Genomic DNA, 14,077 nt, shown 5'->3' with positions numbered 1-14,077 from the left:
CAGATGAATCCAAAATCTCCGTTGAGAGGGACAAAGCCAAGCCATGCTAAATATAAAACACAGAGACATTAGATATCAGTACAAGAGACGGCTTCGGCCAATGCCTAGCAGCTCATTTCATTCCCCTTTTTCACGATCAAATCAATGCCCAAAGTTTATCGTGTCTAATTCACTTAACCAGTGACCTTGAAGATGGACTCAGCCAGGCGCTTCACGTTGCCGGAGGTGATACCAGCGACGGAGATACGGCCGTCCTTGGTAGCGTAGACGGAGTGCTCTTTAGCAAGAGTCTCCATCTGCTCGGGCTTCAGACCGGTGAAGGCGAACATGCCGATCTGGCTGGTGATGTGGGACCAATCGTGCTTGCTGCCGAGGGACTCGAGGTTCTTGCGCAGGAGGGAGCGCATCTCAATGATGCGGTCGGCCATGCCCTTGACCTCACCGAGCCACTGCTCGTTCAGAGCGGGGTCGTTCATGATGGCAGAGGCGACGCGGGCGCCGTGAATGGGAGGGTTGGAGTAGAAGGGGCGGATGAGAATCTTGACTTGAGACTCGACACGCTTCTTCTCCTCGGCGCTCTCGCAGACGAGAGAGAACGCACCAACACGCTCTCCGTATAGACCCTGTATTTCTTGTTAGTTGTGTTTTCTATATGACTAGCTTCGCTAGCTGTTATCGGACATCTTCCAACTCACCATGTTCTTGGCAAAGGACTGGCACAGAGCAATGTTGTGGCCCTCCTTGACGAAGTGACGGGGAGCAAAGGCATCCTGGTCAGCGTTACCGCTGGCGAAGCCCTGGTAGGCCATGTCGAAGAAGGCGAAGTGGCCCTTCTGCTTCATGACATCGCTGATCTGGCGCCACTGGTCCTGGGTGGGGTCAACACCGGTAGGGTTGTGGGCACAGGCGTGCAGCAGAATGATGCTGTTCTCGGGAGCAGCCTTGATGTCGGCAATCAGACCCTCGAAGTCCAGGCCAATGGTGTCCTTGTTGTAGTAGCGGTACTTCTCGACCTCAAGGCCGGAATCCTTGAAGACGGCGTTGTGGTTGGCCCAGCTAGGGTTAGGAAGGTAGATCTTCTTCGCGTTGGGGTAGAAGCGCTCAAGGAAAGCACCACCGATTCTCAGGGCACCGGTTCCGGAGATGGTCTGGGTGATGACGAGGCGGTCCTCCTTGAGGACGGCGGAGTCGGTGCCGTAGGCGAGCTCAGCGGCGGCCTTGGTGAAGGCAGGGATACCGGTGATGCCAGCGTACTCCTTGTCGCTGCGCGAGGCCACGACCTTGTCCTCGGCGGTGCGAACGGAGGGCAGGACATAGGGCTTGCCCGCATCGTCACCTAAAAAACAGCAATTCCATTAGTTTTATGTCTCAGTCGGTTTTTGATTTTTTTTCTCCATCCCTTCGAGCTATACGTACGGTAAGCGCCAACACCCAGGTTGATCTTCTCCTTGAAAGAGTCGGCCTTGAAAGCCTCAGTGATACCAAGAATAGCATCCTAGCACATCACTACGTTAGAATTGACCCAGGCAATTGTGCTGCGCGCACAGAACAGGTTATTTGAAGCTTACGGGAGGACCCTGGGGAACCTTGGACCATGCCGAGGCCTGTCTAGCACCGATGACAACAGTGCGCATGTTAGCTTCGCGGGCCGCAGCCGAGCGGCTGGCAACGCGCAGAGTGGAGAGCATGATTGCGATGGTATAGGGGATGAAAAGGCAAGACCAAGCTCAAAGAACTGGGATGGAAGGGAAAAGGGAAGAACCGGGAGAATAAGAAAAGGTCGGAGATGCTGCGGTACGTCTGTTTTGGCCTGACTCATGTGACGGCGGTAGTCGGTACCTCACTCAATATGTAACCCCAAATACTTAACCAAGTATCTGGTACCTCATGACCCGGCGAGAACAGCGATCACGCGGGATTGGCTGCATCCTCCGCACAACGCGGATCATTTTCACTTGAACTGCAGGGGTTCGTCTGTTTTCATCCCTTTCCCCTGAGGTAAAAATGTTGTATCTAGCATAAGGGAATGACCTCTAGCTGAAGCAATTCAATTGTATACGGATGTTTGTGTTCTAAACAATATGACAAAACCAAACGGTTCTCCAGGTTGTGCCCCGACATGGCGCGACATCGGAATTCTGATTCCCCGGTGAGCTGATCGAGTCCTCCTTACTCCACTCGCGCCTTTTTCCCCTCACGAGTTTGGGGTAAATGACTGCCCTATGACCTATGACCTACCTGCAGAAGCAACTCCGAAACCGATGTCCGATTGCTGCAATGGCTCCGAGACTTAACATGTAGATGCGTCCTAGGTACATCCCTAGCTACGCATAAACAAGTAGTAAGCCCACTCGGCTAAATTGTTACTATTACCCTTAGCTACCCGGGATGATCCCCACACGCGGAGACAGCATTGTCTGATCCCCCGGTATTACGTAGCACGCGGAGTCTTCCAGTAAATCGGAAGGACATGTCAGAATTGAGAAATGACACGGCGGATGGAATTGCCTATTCGGGCTGGATATCGTAAGGTTGATCATTGATCATTTTAGTTCTATACACACAAAAAAAAAAAGAGCGAGTCGTTTCAGCCCAGTCGCACTCCGGCCTGGCGGTTTTTCCGCGCTTGAGCTCCCATGGCGTTGTTCATACCCGTGTGCTGACTGCTGTCCAACGCACTCATTGATTCGCGCTTCTTCTCCTCTTCGATCTTCTTCAGACGCTTCTCGGTCTTCATCTTTCCGCTGCCTTTGCCGTGGAATTGGTGACTGAGGTGCTTGAAGGCTTCCTTTTGGTTCATTGAGCGGCCGTACTCGTCCGTGTACTTGAGCTGTACGTCGGGCTTGTACTCTTTGTTAAATACCTCGGCCATTTGTCGCGCATCTTGCTGATCGCGCTGCTTGTTTTCCCAGCGTGCGTGTTCTTCGCGCTCACGAGCAGACATACGGTCCAGCTTGCCTGAGGCACGATCGCGCTCGCGCTGGGCACGTGCACGTCGATCGGCGTCGGTCTCGCGGTTGAGCTTATCTTGAAGGAACTGTTGGCGTTTGCGCATGAGAGCGTTATGATCGGTGCTGTTGGTGTCCTTCACAATGCCACGCTGCTTCAGCATCGACAAAGTAGCTCCCAGACCCTGATCCAAAGTAGCTTCTTCTTCCAGACCAGTGCCAGTAAACTCCTGTTGTTCCTGCTTGGATTCTTCACGCCTGATACGCTCCTCAAGATCCTCTCCATCTTCAATATCATTGTAGGTCCGTTCCATGTCCACACCCTCAGTCTCAGCCTCGGGCTCCGGTTGAGCAGCGGCCTCTTCAGTAGGGGCCGATGCTCGTCGCTCTTCCCGTTCGGGCAATGCGGGTTTCTGAAGGTTGGAAACGAACTCTGAGGTCTCGTCAATCACAAGGCCGGGTTCCTCTGCGCCATCTTCAGTCTCGACTTCCATTGGAGTCTGGGACTCCTCTTCACGAAGTTGCTGTGCAAGGTCTTCGGGACGCATCTTCTTGCGCTTCTTGAAAGCGGCACGACGCTGGAGCGCAAGTGATGCTTGTAGGTCATCGTCATCCACAAAGGAAATATCTTGGTTGATCAGCTTCTTGGGCACAGGCGCGACACCATTTGTTGAATCGATATCCATAGCTGTGCCGTTCGATTCGGTTGTAGGTGTAATATCTTCATCATCCATTACTGCTCTCTGTTTTGTCGTCTTGTTCTTCTTCTTCTTTGGCTTCTTGATTTTAATCTCGCTGATATCCATGTAATCGGATGCTGGAACTTCAGGTTCAAAGTCGAGACTAATGATGCCCTTCTTCAGTCGCTCCGAAACCTCCTGTCGCTTAGCATCGCGTTCTTCTTCGGTTGATCCCTTGGCATCAAGTGTGAATCGCTTGCGTTTCTTGCCCTCAATCTCCTCGTCGTAATGCGAGAGAATTCCTTGGTTCTCAGCTGTGGGATCGTAAACGGGCTTGCGCTTCTTAAGGTCGTTCCGCTCCTCGGTTCGCTCTTTGTCGACCAAGTGGACATCTTGAAGCTCATCGCCCTCCTCCTCGTCATCTATCCCGGTATCCTTGAGAGTAAGGACGTGGTCCTCGCCACCCTCGAAGTCACCGATGGAATGGCCAACCTTGACACCAGCCAGATCTGCGGCAGTGTATTGGATAGCCGCGGCTCGTTCTCGCTCTTCCAGCTCTTCGGCAAGTTTGCGCGCGCGCTCCTTCTCAATCTTCTTCGAGCGCTTCTTGTTCTGCATTAACCAAGCCTTGGTGTCAAGTTCTGCGCCATCCAACTCTCCGAGGGTAGAGCCTTGCAGCTTCAGATTTCTTTGAGCGATGTCGCGTGCTTTCTTGATGGCAGCATTCTTCTCGTCTCGTCTCTTTTTGGCGTCGGCTTCGTCCTGGAGTTTCTGCCAATTTTCGTAACCCTGGGCCTGTCGGGTGTCGACGGTGCTCGCGGGATCTTCTTCTTCGCCAGAATCGCTCGAGTTATCGTCCTTGAAGTCCGGTCCAGTGGCGTCAGGCTCGGCGCCGGGGACGGGGAGTGGCTTTAGGCCGAGGGCCACTCGGATCTTGTTGTTCTGCTCGATAGATAGAGCGTCCGCCATGTTGACGGTGTGATCGAACAATAACGCAAGTGAAGAGGGGATAGACTGCAAAAGCTGTCTTGACAAGTCACAAGAGTCGCCGACCCTGGTATCATGATGTGTCATGTGACTTATACGCTAAGGACCAATACGGTTAGCGCCACAAATTCTTAGCGCGGATAAATAAGAAGGCTCTTCTCTTCCCTTTTCCTTTCTTTCTTCACCACAAACACACCTTAGATCTGTGCCCAGATTTCCCGTTCACGGAGCAATCTGTGTTTCGGTTGAGAGCTGGGCAGTTCGACGACAACGGAGCCATACTCACTTGTGTATGGCACACTTTACGGTTTCCTGTCGACAGATCTCAGATTAAAGCTCCGCGCCAGGCGTGGCCCGGGTCTTGAGCTCCCTCTGGTGAGCTCGGCTTGGGTCCTGGTTGTGGACGGCGTCATATTCCTGATCCCTTTGCCGATTGGCCGTTGGCTAGTGAGGCCAGGGAATAACCATGACTAGCCAACATACCTTTGTTAGCCATTAGAATTATCATTTATTCGTAGAGACCGTCTATTCCAACTTGCTGAAGAGAACCAGGCAGTTGCTACAGTCAACTTGTTCTACAAGTCTTACGACCCTGGCGCATAGTCGCTTTGTGATCTCTTTGATGAACGCAAAATCCTTGCAGGGATCAGGTCAGATCTGCGGATACATGTCGCATTCCCAGCGTCGGGTCGCATGGTTTATCATCATGATCGTCATTGCCTATACCAAAGGATATGTAATTTACAGAAGCTTCAGGTGTCCTGTCACGCCGTCGACGACGCTCTTGGGACCTAAGATACCCAAGACCGTCCGGCTACCGCTTGCAATCTGAGTGCGACCAGCATCCTGAATAACGCGCGCGCAGAGCCCCAGGCTCATAGCCTGGGCCTGCAACAGAAGCAGCTCATCCTCCGACTTGATCTGCAGCGCGATCTTGGCTTGGCCGTTGCGCTCCCAACGGCGCACGATGGGGGAGTCAGGCGAGTGCTCATGGAAGTATTTGTAACAGGCGAGGGTTGCGTGGGAGGCTTGGGCGGCGATTTTGCCTGGAATACAGAAGTCAGTATCATATCGTCTGGTGTCCAAAGATTGTAGAGTTCGTACCCTTGGTCATACCCAGGTCTGTCCGGACGACCAGCACCAGCTTCACCTCGTCGGTGTTATCCTTGAAGCTGGCCAGTTCCTCGCCGTTGCCCTCGTCTTCCCCGTCGCTCTCCTCTTCGGGGTCGGAGTCGCCTTCTTCGTCGGAGGAGTCCTTGTGGACCTTCACGTCGTAGCCATTCGGCCAGCCCTGCTTTTCTTGGAACAGGCCGAGCGATTTTCCTTGGCCGATGAAGTAACCTGCGACGCCGGCGACAATGGCGGTGGCGATCACGTAGGCAGTTGTTGTAGGGGGGATCCGGTCGAGCGGCACGGGTGCAGCCATCTTGATCTGAAGATTTTGGGTGGTGTTGTTGAAGTTGAGTGGGTGATACAGATAATTTGTTCCGCGGCGCTGGACCGCCTCACCATGATGACATATCCTTCGAACAATGCGCATTCAGCCACTGACTCAAGCCTAGAAGCTATACATTGTGAGATTTAATGAATGAGATTTAATGAATAATTATTTCAGAGATATTTCAAAATCCAGTAGCAACTTTCAATGTGCTCATACTGTCAGTTGTGCTCAGGAATATGTGGTGGGCCCGAGATATTAAGTGATATATATCTCCTCACTATGGATCACCATTTCTTTCAAACTATCGGGACTCGGCTTTGAGCATTCCAATGAACTCAACCTCCATGCCTAGGTAGATATCTACCTTCTAATGTCTGTAACAGCATCACTACGTATTATGCCCTAAGGCTGAGCTTCGAGTCATGGGCAAGTTGATTAAAATTCCTACAGCCGGAGACTGCCTCCAACAATTGTCTTCAAAATAAGGAAAAAGAAAGCCAACCGGAGTGCATTAGACCCAGCTTTGGCCGACCGCTTACTATATACATGCCAGAAAAAAGTGATATATTCGCCAGAAGCAAGCTCTTAGTTAGCACTTCCCCCAGCAGGAGCAGCGGCAGGGCGGTTAGTGCCCAAGTTGTTCATACGGCGACCCATGATAGTACGGCTGAAGAAGCTGATACCAATCATGAACAACCAGCTGGGAACAGCACCAATGGCGAAGATGGCATAGCCAAGGGGCATGAGCAGCTGGTACTGAGCCAGCCAGCCGTCAGTGGGGTGGAAAGCGCCGGTGTACTCGGCGGCATCCTCGTAGATCTTCTTGGAGTGGATCTCGTAGAAGTTCTCGGGGGTGACGGTGGTGGTGTTCATGTAGACGACGTGCAGCGGGGTGGGCAGACGCTCCTCGCCCTCGGGCTGGGCCTTGGGGATCTGGTAGTAGTAGACGGAGGGAGCACCGGCGGACCAGGCAGCGCAGAGAACGCGGTTCTCCTCGCAGTCCAGCAGACCGAGGTTGGGGGAAGTCGGATCGGCAGAGAAGAGAAGGACGGATTCCTAGATGATGATTAGATGCTGACGACACGATGATACGGAAGTAGGGCCGAAGCTCACCTTGAACGCCTTATCGGCACGATCGCAGCGACCGAAGCAGGTCTTGTTACCGCCAGTCACGTAGATGTACCAGTCCTGCGCATCGGAGGCGGGCTCCAGGATGGGCTGCCAGTTGTTGAGGGTGATGGGAGTGACAGACTTCTCCGAGATCTTCTCGGCCAGCTTCACGATGGGCTCGGCCGGTACAGCCGTGGGAACCATAGCCTTGGCCTTGTTGAACCATCCTTGGACGCGGTCGGCGAGGGGAACCTGCTCCTGCGCCAGAGCGACGGCAGGGAGGAGGGCGACAAGCGAAGTGAAACGCATCTTGATGGCTGCGACGCGTATGAAGGATTAGCGCGGAAGGAGAGGAGAGGAAGAGATGAATCTCGATGGATCAGACGCGAAACTTACCTTGATTAACAATAGATCAATTCAACGGCACCCGAGAGGAATAAGGAGAGAAGGAATAGGAAAAAGCCCAAGTGAACGTTAGACGACAGCTGGCCTGAGCGCCCGGGCCAACCACAGTCGCGTAATTCGCACGCGGGGAGATCCGCTCCACTCTCACTCTTTCTTTCGTCTGGAGTATTTCCTATTGAACGAGCGCGGTGTCAATTCTAATATTATCTATCCTAGACCTCTGGATTCACTAGAGCAACCGAAGCATGAACATCCGCGAAACTTAGACATCGACCTGACAACATCCCCACCTACACTCTAAATATGATGTGCAGCTGGAGCCTTCCCCGATCTTGCGTTGGGTCCCACTCGACAAAGCTCGAGCCGTGACTTATCTTTGGCCCCTACGTCGTCGTAGTGGAAAGCCCGCCTCGGGGCGGACTTTTGAGGCTCCCTGGTATGGCTCCACAAGGCCGGGGACACCTCCCCACCTTGCGATGGGCGTTTTAAGTTGGTGCGAAATAAGATCAAAGTTCAGAGCGTTGCATGTATCTTGCTTGAATTCTACAGCAGCCACGATCATTGATTGTGCAATTGAGACCCTGCATTGACACAGGGCCACGAGAGCCATCCCATGAACAACAGCTTCGGTGTAACCTGCTGATGCATGCCGGGCCTGGAAGCTGGGTGTACGAAAGGCCACGCTTCTAAGGTATTACAAGGTCCACCTGTAAAACTCCCCCCGTCATAAGCATCTGGGACAAACTGCAAGAAGCAAGGCAATAACATCAACACGCAGTCAACTGTCCGGAATACACAAATCACCAAAACAAATCGAGATTCTTGGCGGAACTGCAGATACTAAGTGATTTTCAACTGTAGAGCCACGCCAAGGCTTGCTTGAACCTTCTAACAAAAACCTCATTGAGTATCTAAGAGGATCAAAATAGATGTTAATGCGGGGACAAGAATCAAGCTCTACATGCTGGCTATCTTCTGACCCAACGGTGGGAGCGCAGAGCTCAATGAACCACAGCGAGGATGCTAGCGGCCTTATTCTTCTGACCGGCTGTATGAAGGCCAATGAAGGCGTCAAATTTGAGTATTTAGAGAAGTGATCAAACCTCATGCTAAAGTGGGGAAGTATAAGCAAAGCTGCAGAAGACTGCTCCCGAGCTTTGCTGCTTCCGTAGCTCCGATAGTAGCCCTCTGCATACCATTGAATCTGCTCTTTGTGCCACAACCCCGCAGCCTGGCACGCAGTCTGAATTGAGAAGTTTATTTGACAATTGGTTGAGATGAAGATCTCCCTCTTGCCATCGGGATTCGAGATGGTGGGGCTTACAGTAGAGACCACGTCATTCCGAGCTTGCAAAGCGTTAAATCTCCAATTTCTACCTTGCTTAACTATCGATACTTTCCAGACAAGCTTCGGACGCGTGTGGTCGAACACGGTCTCATGAAAGTACTTCAAGGTTAAGAAGCCATAACCTAGGTTTAGACCAGCGTGGGGCAAATGATAATGACGACATTGTCTAGAGATCCCATGGACATCAAGTGTTCCTAGTTCCTAAGGTACCTTATCTCAAAATTGGGCTAAGTGATAATTGTAGTATTACCAATCTCAAGATCGTAGACCAGGGCATCGGCGAAGTCCACCTGCATGAGGCAAAAAAAAAGTTATTGAGTCAGGCCCCCGCTGTGCCGATGTCGGTTCCCCTCCGAAACGTCACGGGCAGCGTCAAGTCGTTAAAACCACCATTCCTCACCACATTCCAGAGTAATAGTTGCATAGGGCATATAGATCAACCATTGTAGAACCTTTTGAGTCATAGTCCTGGTGAGAAAGCACAGAATTTAGTTGCAGCTGCACATAGCACGGGCAGAATATCCAGTGAGCGAGAGCGGCCGCTCCCCACACCCCAGGTAGAAAATTTCACCTTTTTGCCGCCGAGCGAAAGAGCGACGATTACTACGCAAAAGAGGAACCACACCGCCCACTCCACCTATGACTCTTACTTCCTTTTCTCCCCAGCACATAAATATCATCCTAGAATTGACTCGGTTTTGAACTCGGTCATTTTACCCTACTTTTTGCATATCCATCTAGTGCTATCGTCACTGCAGCCCACCCGCCACTCTTAAAACCCCTCCACCCCACTATCTACGCACAAAATGTGTCCCGGTGCCGACCCCGAGCCCAATGGGCAAACTAACGGTGCCAACGGCGCCAACGGTAAGAATCTGAGCTGGCGGATTCGGACTATGAGATTGCCATGCTGACTCCAGGAAATATAGGTGACCACCCCGGCTTCGTTGGCATTGAGACCCGCCAGAACCCTCACCCCACCCAATCCCGCAACCCCTACGGTCACAACGTCGGTGTTACCGATTTCTTGAGCAACGTCTCCCGCTTCCAGATCATTGAGAGCACCTTGCGTGAGGGCGAGCAGTTCGCCAACGCCTTCTTTGATACCGAAAAGAAAATCGAGATCGCCAGGGCTCTTGATGACTTCGGTGTTGACTACGTGAGTCACAGAAAATATTACGGTTGACAATGTGATCAAGAACGAAAGTCTAACCATGAATTCGGCGATAGATTGAGCTCACCAGCCCTTGCGCTTCCGAGCAGTCCCGTCTTGACTGCGAGGCTATTTGCAAGCTTGGTCTGAAGGCCAAGGTATGTTTGGGACCCGGAGACAAATTGCGCTGCTTTCAGTGGAGTCGAGCCTAATTATGTATAGATTCTCACTCACATTCGCTGCCACATGGATGATGCCCGTGTTGCTGTCGAGACTGGTGTTGACGGAGTGTGAGTCACTATATTCAATTTGCTGAGACTTTATGAACTGCTTCTAACCCCGTTTCTAGCGATGTCGTCATTGGCACTTCCTCCTACCTCCGTGAGCACTCCCACGGCAAGGACATGACCTACATCAAGAACGCCGCCATTGAAGTTATCGAGTTCGTCAAGTCCAAGGGCATTGAGATCCGTTTCTCCAGCGAGGACTCCTTCCGTTCCGACCTGGTTGACCTTCTGTCCATCTACTCCGCCGTCGACAAGGTCGGTGTCCAGCGTGTCGGTATTGCCGATACCGTCGGCTGTGCCTCCCCTCGCCAGGTCTACGAGCTCGTCCGTGTCCTCCGGGGTGTTGTTGGCTGCGATATTGAGACTCACTTCCACAATGACACTGGCTGTGCCATTGCCAACGCCTACTGTGCCCTCGAGGCCGGTGCCACCCACATTGATACCTCCGTCCTCGGTATCGGTGAGCGTAACGGTATCACCCCTCTCGGTGGTCTGATGGCCCGCATGATGGTCGCCGACCCCGAGTACGTCAAGGGCAAGTACAAGCTCGAGAAGCTCAAGGATATTGAGGACCTCGTTGCCGAGGCCGTCCAGGTCAATATTCCCTTCAACAACTACATCACTGGTTTCTGTGCCTTCACCCACAAGGCCGGTATCCACGCCAAGGCTATCCTCAACAACCCCAGCACTTACGAGATTATCAATCCCGCCGACTTCGGCATGACCCGCTACGTCCACTTCGCTTCTCGTCTGACTGGCTGGAACGCCATCAAGTCGCGTGCTCAGCAGCTCAAGATCGAGATGACTGATGCTCAGTGCAAGGAGTGCACTGCCAAGATTAAGGCTCTGGCTGACATTCGCCCTATTGCCGTCGATGATGCCGACTCTATCATCCGCGCCTATCACCGCAACCTCAAGTCCGGTGAGGACAAGCCCTTGATGGACTTGAGCCCCGAGGAGCAGGCCCAGTTCGCCGAGAAGGAGAAGGAGCTCGCGGCTGAGGCCGAGGCCAACAATGTTGCCCTCTAAGCAACTTCATATATCCTGTGTTCAATAGCGTGCTTTTCGCCAGACCTTTCCCGCATTCATCATAAACCCTGGGTGTCGTGGAAGCTCTGATGATTCGATGTGATTTATGTGTTTGGGACTTTTTTTTTTCTTTCTCATTTTTCTCAGGTTTTCAAAAGTCGTTTTGTTTTTTTCTGAGTACCAAAAAAGAACGACTAGACTGGTGTTCGGAGAGTGACCTCTCCATGTATATAAGCGAAGCCTAATCGGCTGGGGCAATGAAGAAGCATTCAAATGATATTTTCCCGCGTAGGAATACCCTACATATTTAGTGCAAAGATAGCAAAATTCATAACTTTTACCTATAAATTGCAAAGTATTGCAAGATAAATAAGTGGTTCAAGAATCATCCAATACATGTCCCCAGGTTCTTCATGTGGCAGCCTCGGCAGGCGCTAGGAGAGTCCGGGCTCGGCGTCCGCGGGCGGAACGGACGTTACTTAACATCCAGTTCCCCGACTTTGCATCACTACATCTATCCATAGGGAACAAGATGAATCCCCTACTCCCAGTCGCCCTGCAGAACAAGCTGCTGGGCTATGGCCGGGCGTCCAGAGCTCACTTATCAGCCGTGAACCTGGACCTGTGAGTAGCGCCTCCCCCGCGAAACACCGATCGTCATCACTGACCCTAACCGCAGTATCCGCAACATCGTATTTATATTCTTCATCCTCCGCTACACGCGCAAGACCTACTATTCGCTTCGCGGCTACGGTCTCTTCGGAAGCATCCGCAACGTCTACATCGCCTTTCGGCTGTTCTGTTACGGTATCTTCCTGCGCGCTCCCGGCGTCCGCGGTCAAGTCGATAAGCAGGTTTCAGAGGCTATTGGAAACCTCGAGTCGAAGCTTGTGCAGAGTGGGGTGGATGTGACGAGGTATCTTACGCTGCCCAAGGAGGGCTGGTCGCCGGATCAGATTCGGACGGAGCTCACTAAGTTGGCTGGACTGGAACACACTCGCTGGGAAGATGGCCGTGTCAGCGGCGCGGTGTATCATGGTGGCGAGGATCTTTTGAAACTTCAGACGGAGGCTTTTGGTCAATTCGGTGTTGCCAACCCGATTCATCCGGATGTTTTCCCTGGTGTTCGCAAGATGGAGGCCGAGGTCGTTAGCATGGTATGTTTTATGTGTTCTATGCGCTGCGCGATAATCCTTGAGACGAGACGGCTAATTTCCGCAGGTCTTGTCTATGTTCAATGCTCCCTCGGATGGCGCTGGTGTCACCACCAGTGGTGGTACTGAGTCAATTCTCATGGCCTGCTTGGCGGCCCGGCAAAAGGGCTTCCTGGAGCGTGGTGTGACGGAGCCGGAAATGTGAGTTTAGCTGTCCCTTGAAGATTGGTGACATGTAATTGCTAAACCTATACAGGATCATTCCTGATACCGCTCACGCCGCTTTCATCAAGGCTTGCAACTACTTCAAGATTAAGCTGCACCGCGTCCCTTGCCCCGAGCCTGAATTCAAGGTTGATATCAACGCTGTGCGCCGTTTGATCAACCCGAACACCGTTCTCCTTGTCGGCTCTGCTCCCAATTTCCCCCACGGTATTGTCGACGATATTCCCGCCTTGTCGCGTTTGGCGGTCAAGTATAAGATTCCTCTCCACGTCGACTGCTGCCTGGGTTCTTTCGTCATTGCCCTTCTTAAAAAGGCTGGCTTCCCCTCGCCTTACGAGGAAGAAGGTGGCTTCGACTTCCGCCAGCCTGGTGTCACCAGTATCAGTGTGGATACCCACAAGTACGGATTCGCGCCTAAGGGTAACTCGGTTGTTCTTTACCGCAACAAGGCCTACCGCAGTAATCAGTACTTCATCTACCCTGACTGGTCGGGTGGTGTCTACGCCTCTCCCTCCATAGCCGGTTCCCGTCCCGGTGCGCTGATTGCCGGCTGCTGGGCTAGTTTGATGAGCGTCGGTGAGACTGGATACATCAATAGCTGCACAGAGATCATCAATGCCGCGCGCAAGTTCGACTCTGCTGTCCGTGGACACCCCCTTATCTCGCTCCACATGGAGGTCGTGGGTAACCCCATGGTCAGCGTGGTCGCCTTCCGCAGCAAGAACGGCGCTATTGATACGTATGACATTGCCGATGATCTTTCTGCTAAGGGCTGGCATCTCAATGCCCTGCAGTCCCCAGCGGCTCTGCACTGCGCTTTCACTCTTCCCACGGCAAAGGCTGTTGACCAGCTCATCACCGACGTGGCCGAGGTCATTGAGAAGGAATTGGCGAAGGCCGAAGAGCGCCGCCAGCAAGGCAAGGCCTACATCCTGAAGCGTGGCGACACCTCCGCCCTTTACGGTGTGGCCGGAAGCATCCCTGATAAGAGCATTGTGAGCCGTCTGGCAGAGGGCTTCCTTGACACTCTGTACAAAGCCTAAAGGCCCGAGTACAAGCTTCTTTCTTTCACTGTACATCAACAGCGACAGCCACAGATATCCTTACGCACTCCTTAGCCTACGCGAGTCGATTCAAAAATGATTGGCGCTATTATTCCTATTCAGCGTTATTTCAAATTGCATATATTTCTTGTTCCAAGTAAATTTGTGTTTGATTGTGGAATGATGTCCGGTATAGTACAGTAGTCGAGACAAATAGGGGACGTAGAGTACGTGACATGAAAAAGAAGCCCGCTCCATGCAATAAAA

General features: G+C 52.4%; 6 protein-coding genes across 6 annotated transcripts; 2 read left to right on the top strand and 4 right to left on the bottom strand.

Annotated features, from left to right (window-relative positions):
- Positions 1–173: 173 nt before the first annotated feature.
- Positions 174–1,688, bottom strand: N7443_009044 (Glycerol kinase; the record flags this gene model as incomplete). Its single annotated transcript, XM_056889100.1, has 4 exons — positions 174–623; positions 696–1,336; positions 1,417–1,495; positions 1,569–1,688. 4 exons carry the CDS (start codon positions 1,686–1,688, stop codon positions 174–176), a joined length of 1,290 nt encoding a protein of 429 aa, XP_056738402.1.
- Positions 1,689–2,587: 899 nt separating this feature from the next.
- N7443_009043 (U4/U6-U5 snRNP complex subunit SNU66) lies at positions 2,588–4,597 on the bottom strand (the record flags this gene model as incomplete). Its single annotated transcript, XM_056889099.1, has 1 exon — positions 2,588–4,597. The coding sequence occupies one exon, from the start codon at positions 4,595–4,597 to the stop codon at positions 2,588–2,590; it is 2,010 nt and encodes a 669-aa protein (XP_056738401.1).
- Positions 4,598–5,356: 759 nt separating this feature from the next.
- Positions 5,357–6,041, bottom strand: N7443_009042 (aminoacyl-tRNA hydrolase PTH2; the record flags this gene model as incomplete). Its single annotated transcript, XM_056889098.1, has 2 exons — positions 5,357–5,661; positions 5,720–6,041. The coding sequence occupies 2 exons, from the start codon at positions 6,039–6,041 to the stop codon at positions 5,357–5,359; spliced, it is 627 nt and encodes a 208-aa protein (XP_056738400.1).
- A 600-nt stretch (positions 6,042–6,641) lies between these two features.
- On the bottom strand, positions 6,642–7,475 carry N7443_009041 (uncharacterized protein; the record flags this gene model as incomplete). Its single annotated transcript, XM_056889097.1, has 2 exons — positions 6,642–7,112; positions 7,170–7,475. 2 exons carry the CDS (start codon positions 7,473–7,475, stop codon positions 6,642–6,644), a joined length of 777 nt encoding a protein of 258 aa, XP_056738399.1.
- A 2,250-nt stretch (positions 7,476–9,725) lies between these two features.
- hcsA (homocitrate synthase) lies at positions 9,726–11,388 on the top strand (the record flags this gene model as incomplete). Its single annotated transcript, XM_056889096.1, has 5 exons — positions 9,726–9,786; positions 9,849–10,078; positions 10,150–10,230; positions 10,295–10,362; positions 10,422–11,388. 5 exons carry the CDS (start codon positions 9,726–9,728, stop codon positions 11,386–11,388), a joined length of 1,407 nt encoding a protein of 468 aa, XP_056738398.1.
- Positions 11,389–11,920: 532 nt separating this feature from the next.
- On the top strand, positions 11,921–13,810 carry N7443_009039 (sphinganine-1-phosphate aldolase DPL1; the record flags this gene model as incomplete). Its single annotated transcript, XM_056889095.1, has 4 exons — positions 11,921–12,012; positions 12,068–12,545; positions 12,610–12,743; positions 12,799–13,810. 4 exons carry the CDS (start codon positions 11,921–11,923, stop codon positions 13,808–13,810), a joined length of 1,716 nt encoding a protein of 571 aa, XP_056738397.1.
- Positions 13,811–14,077: the final 267 nt, after the last annotated feature.

The sequence above is a fragment of the Penicillium atrosanguineum genome (assembly GCF_028827265.1).
Source record: "Penicillium atrosanguineum strain IBT 20685 chromosome Unknown utg000007l_segment0_segment0, whole genome shotgun sequence".
Classification (NCBI taxonomy): domain Eukaryota; kingdom Fungi; phylum Ascomycota; class Eurotiomycetes; order Eurotiales; family Aspergillaceae; genus Penicillium; species Penicillium atrosanguineum.
This window is presented reverse-complemented; position numbering and strand designations above follow the sequence as displayed.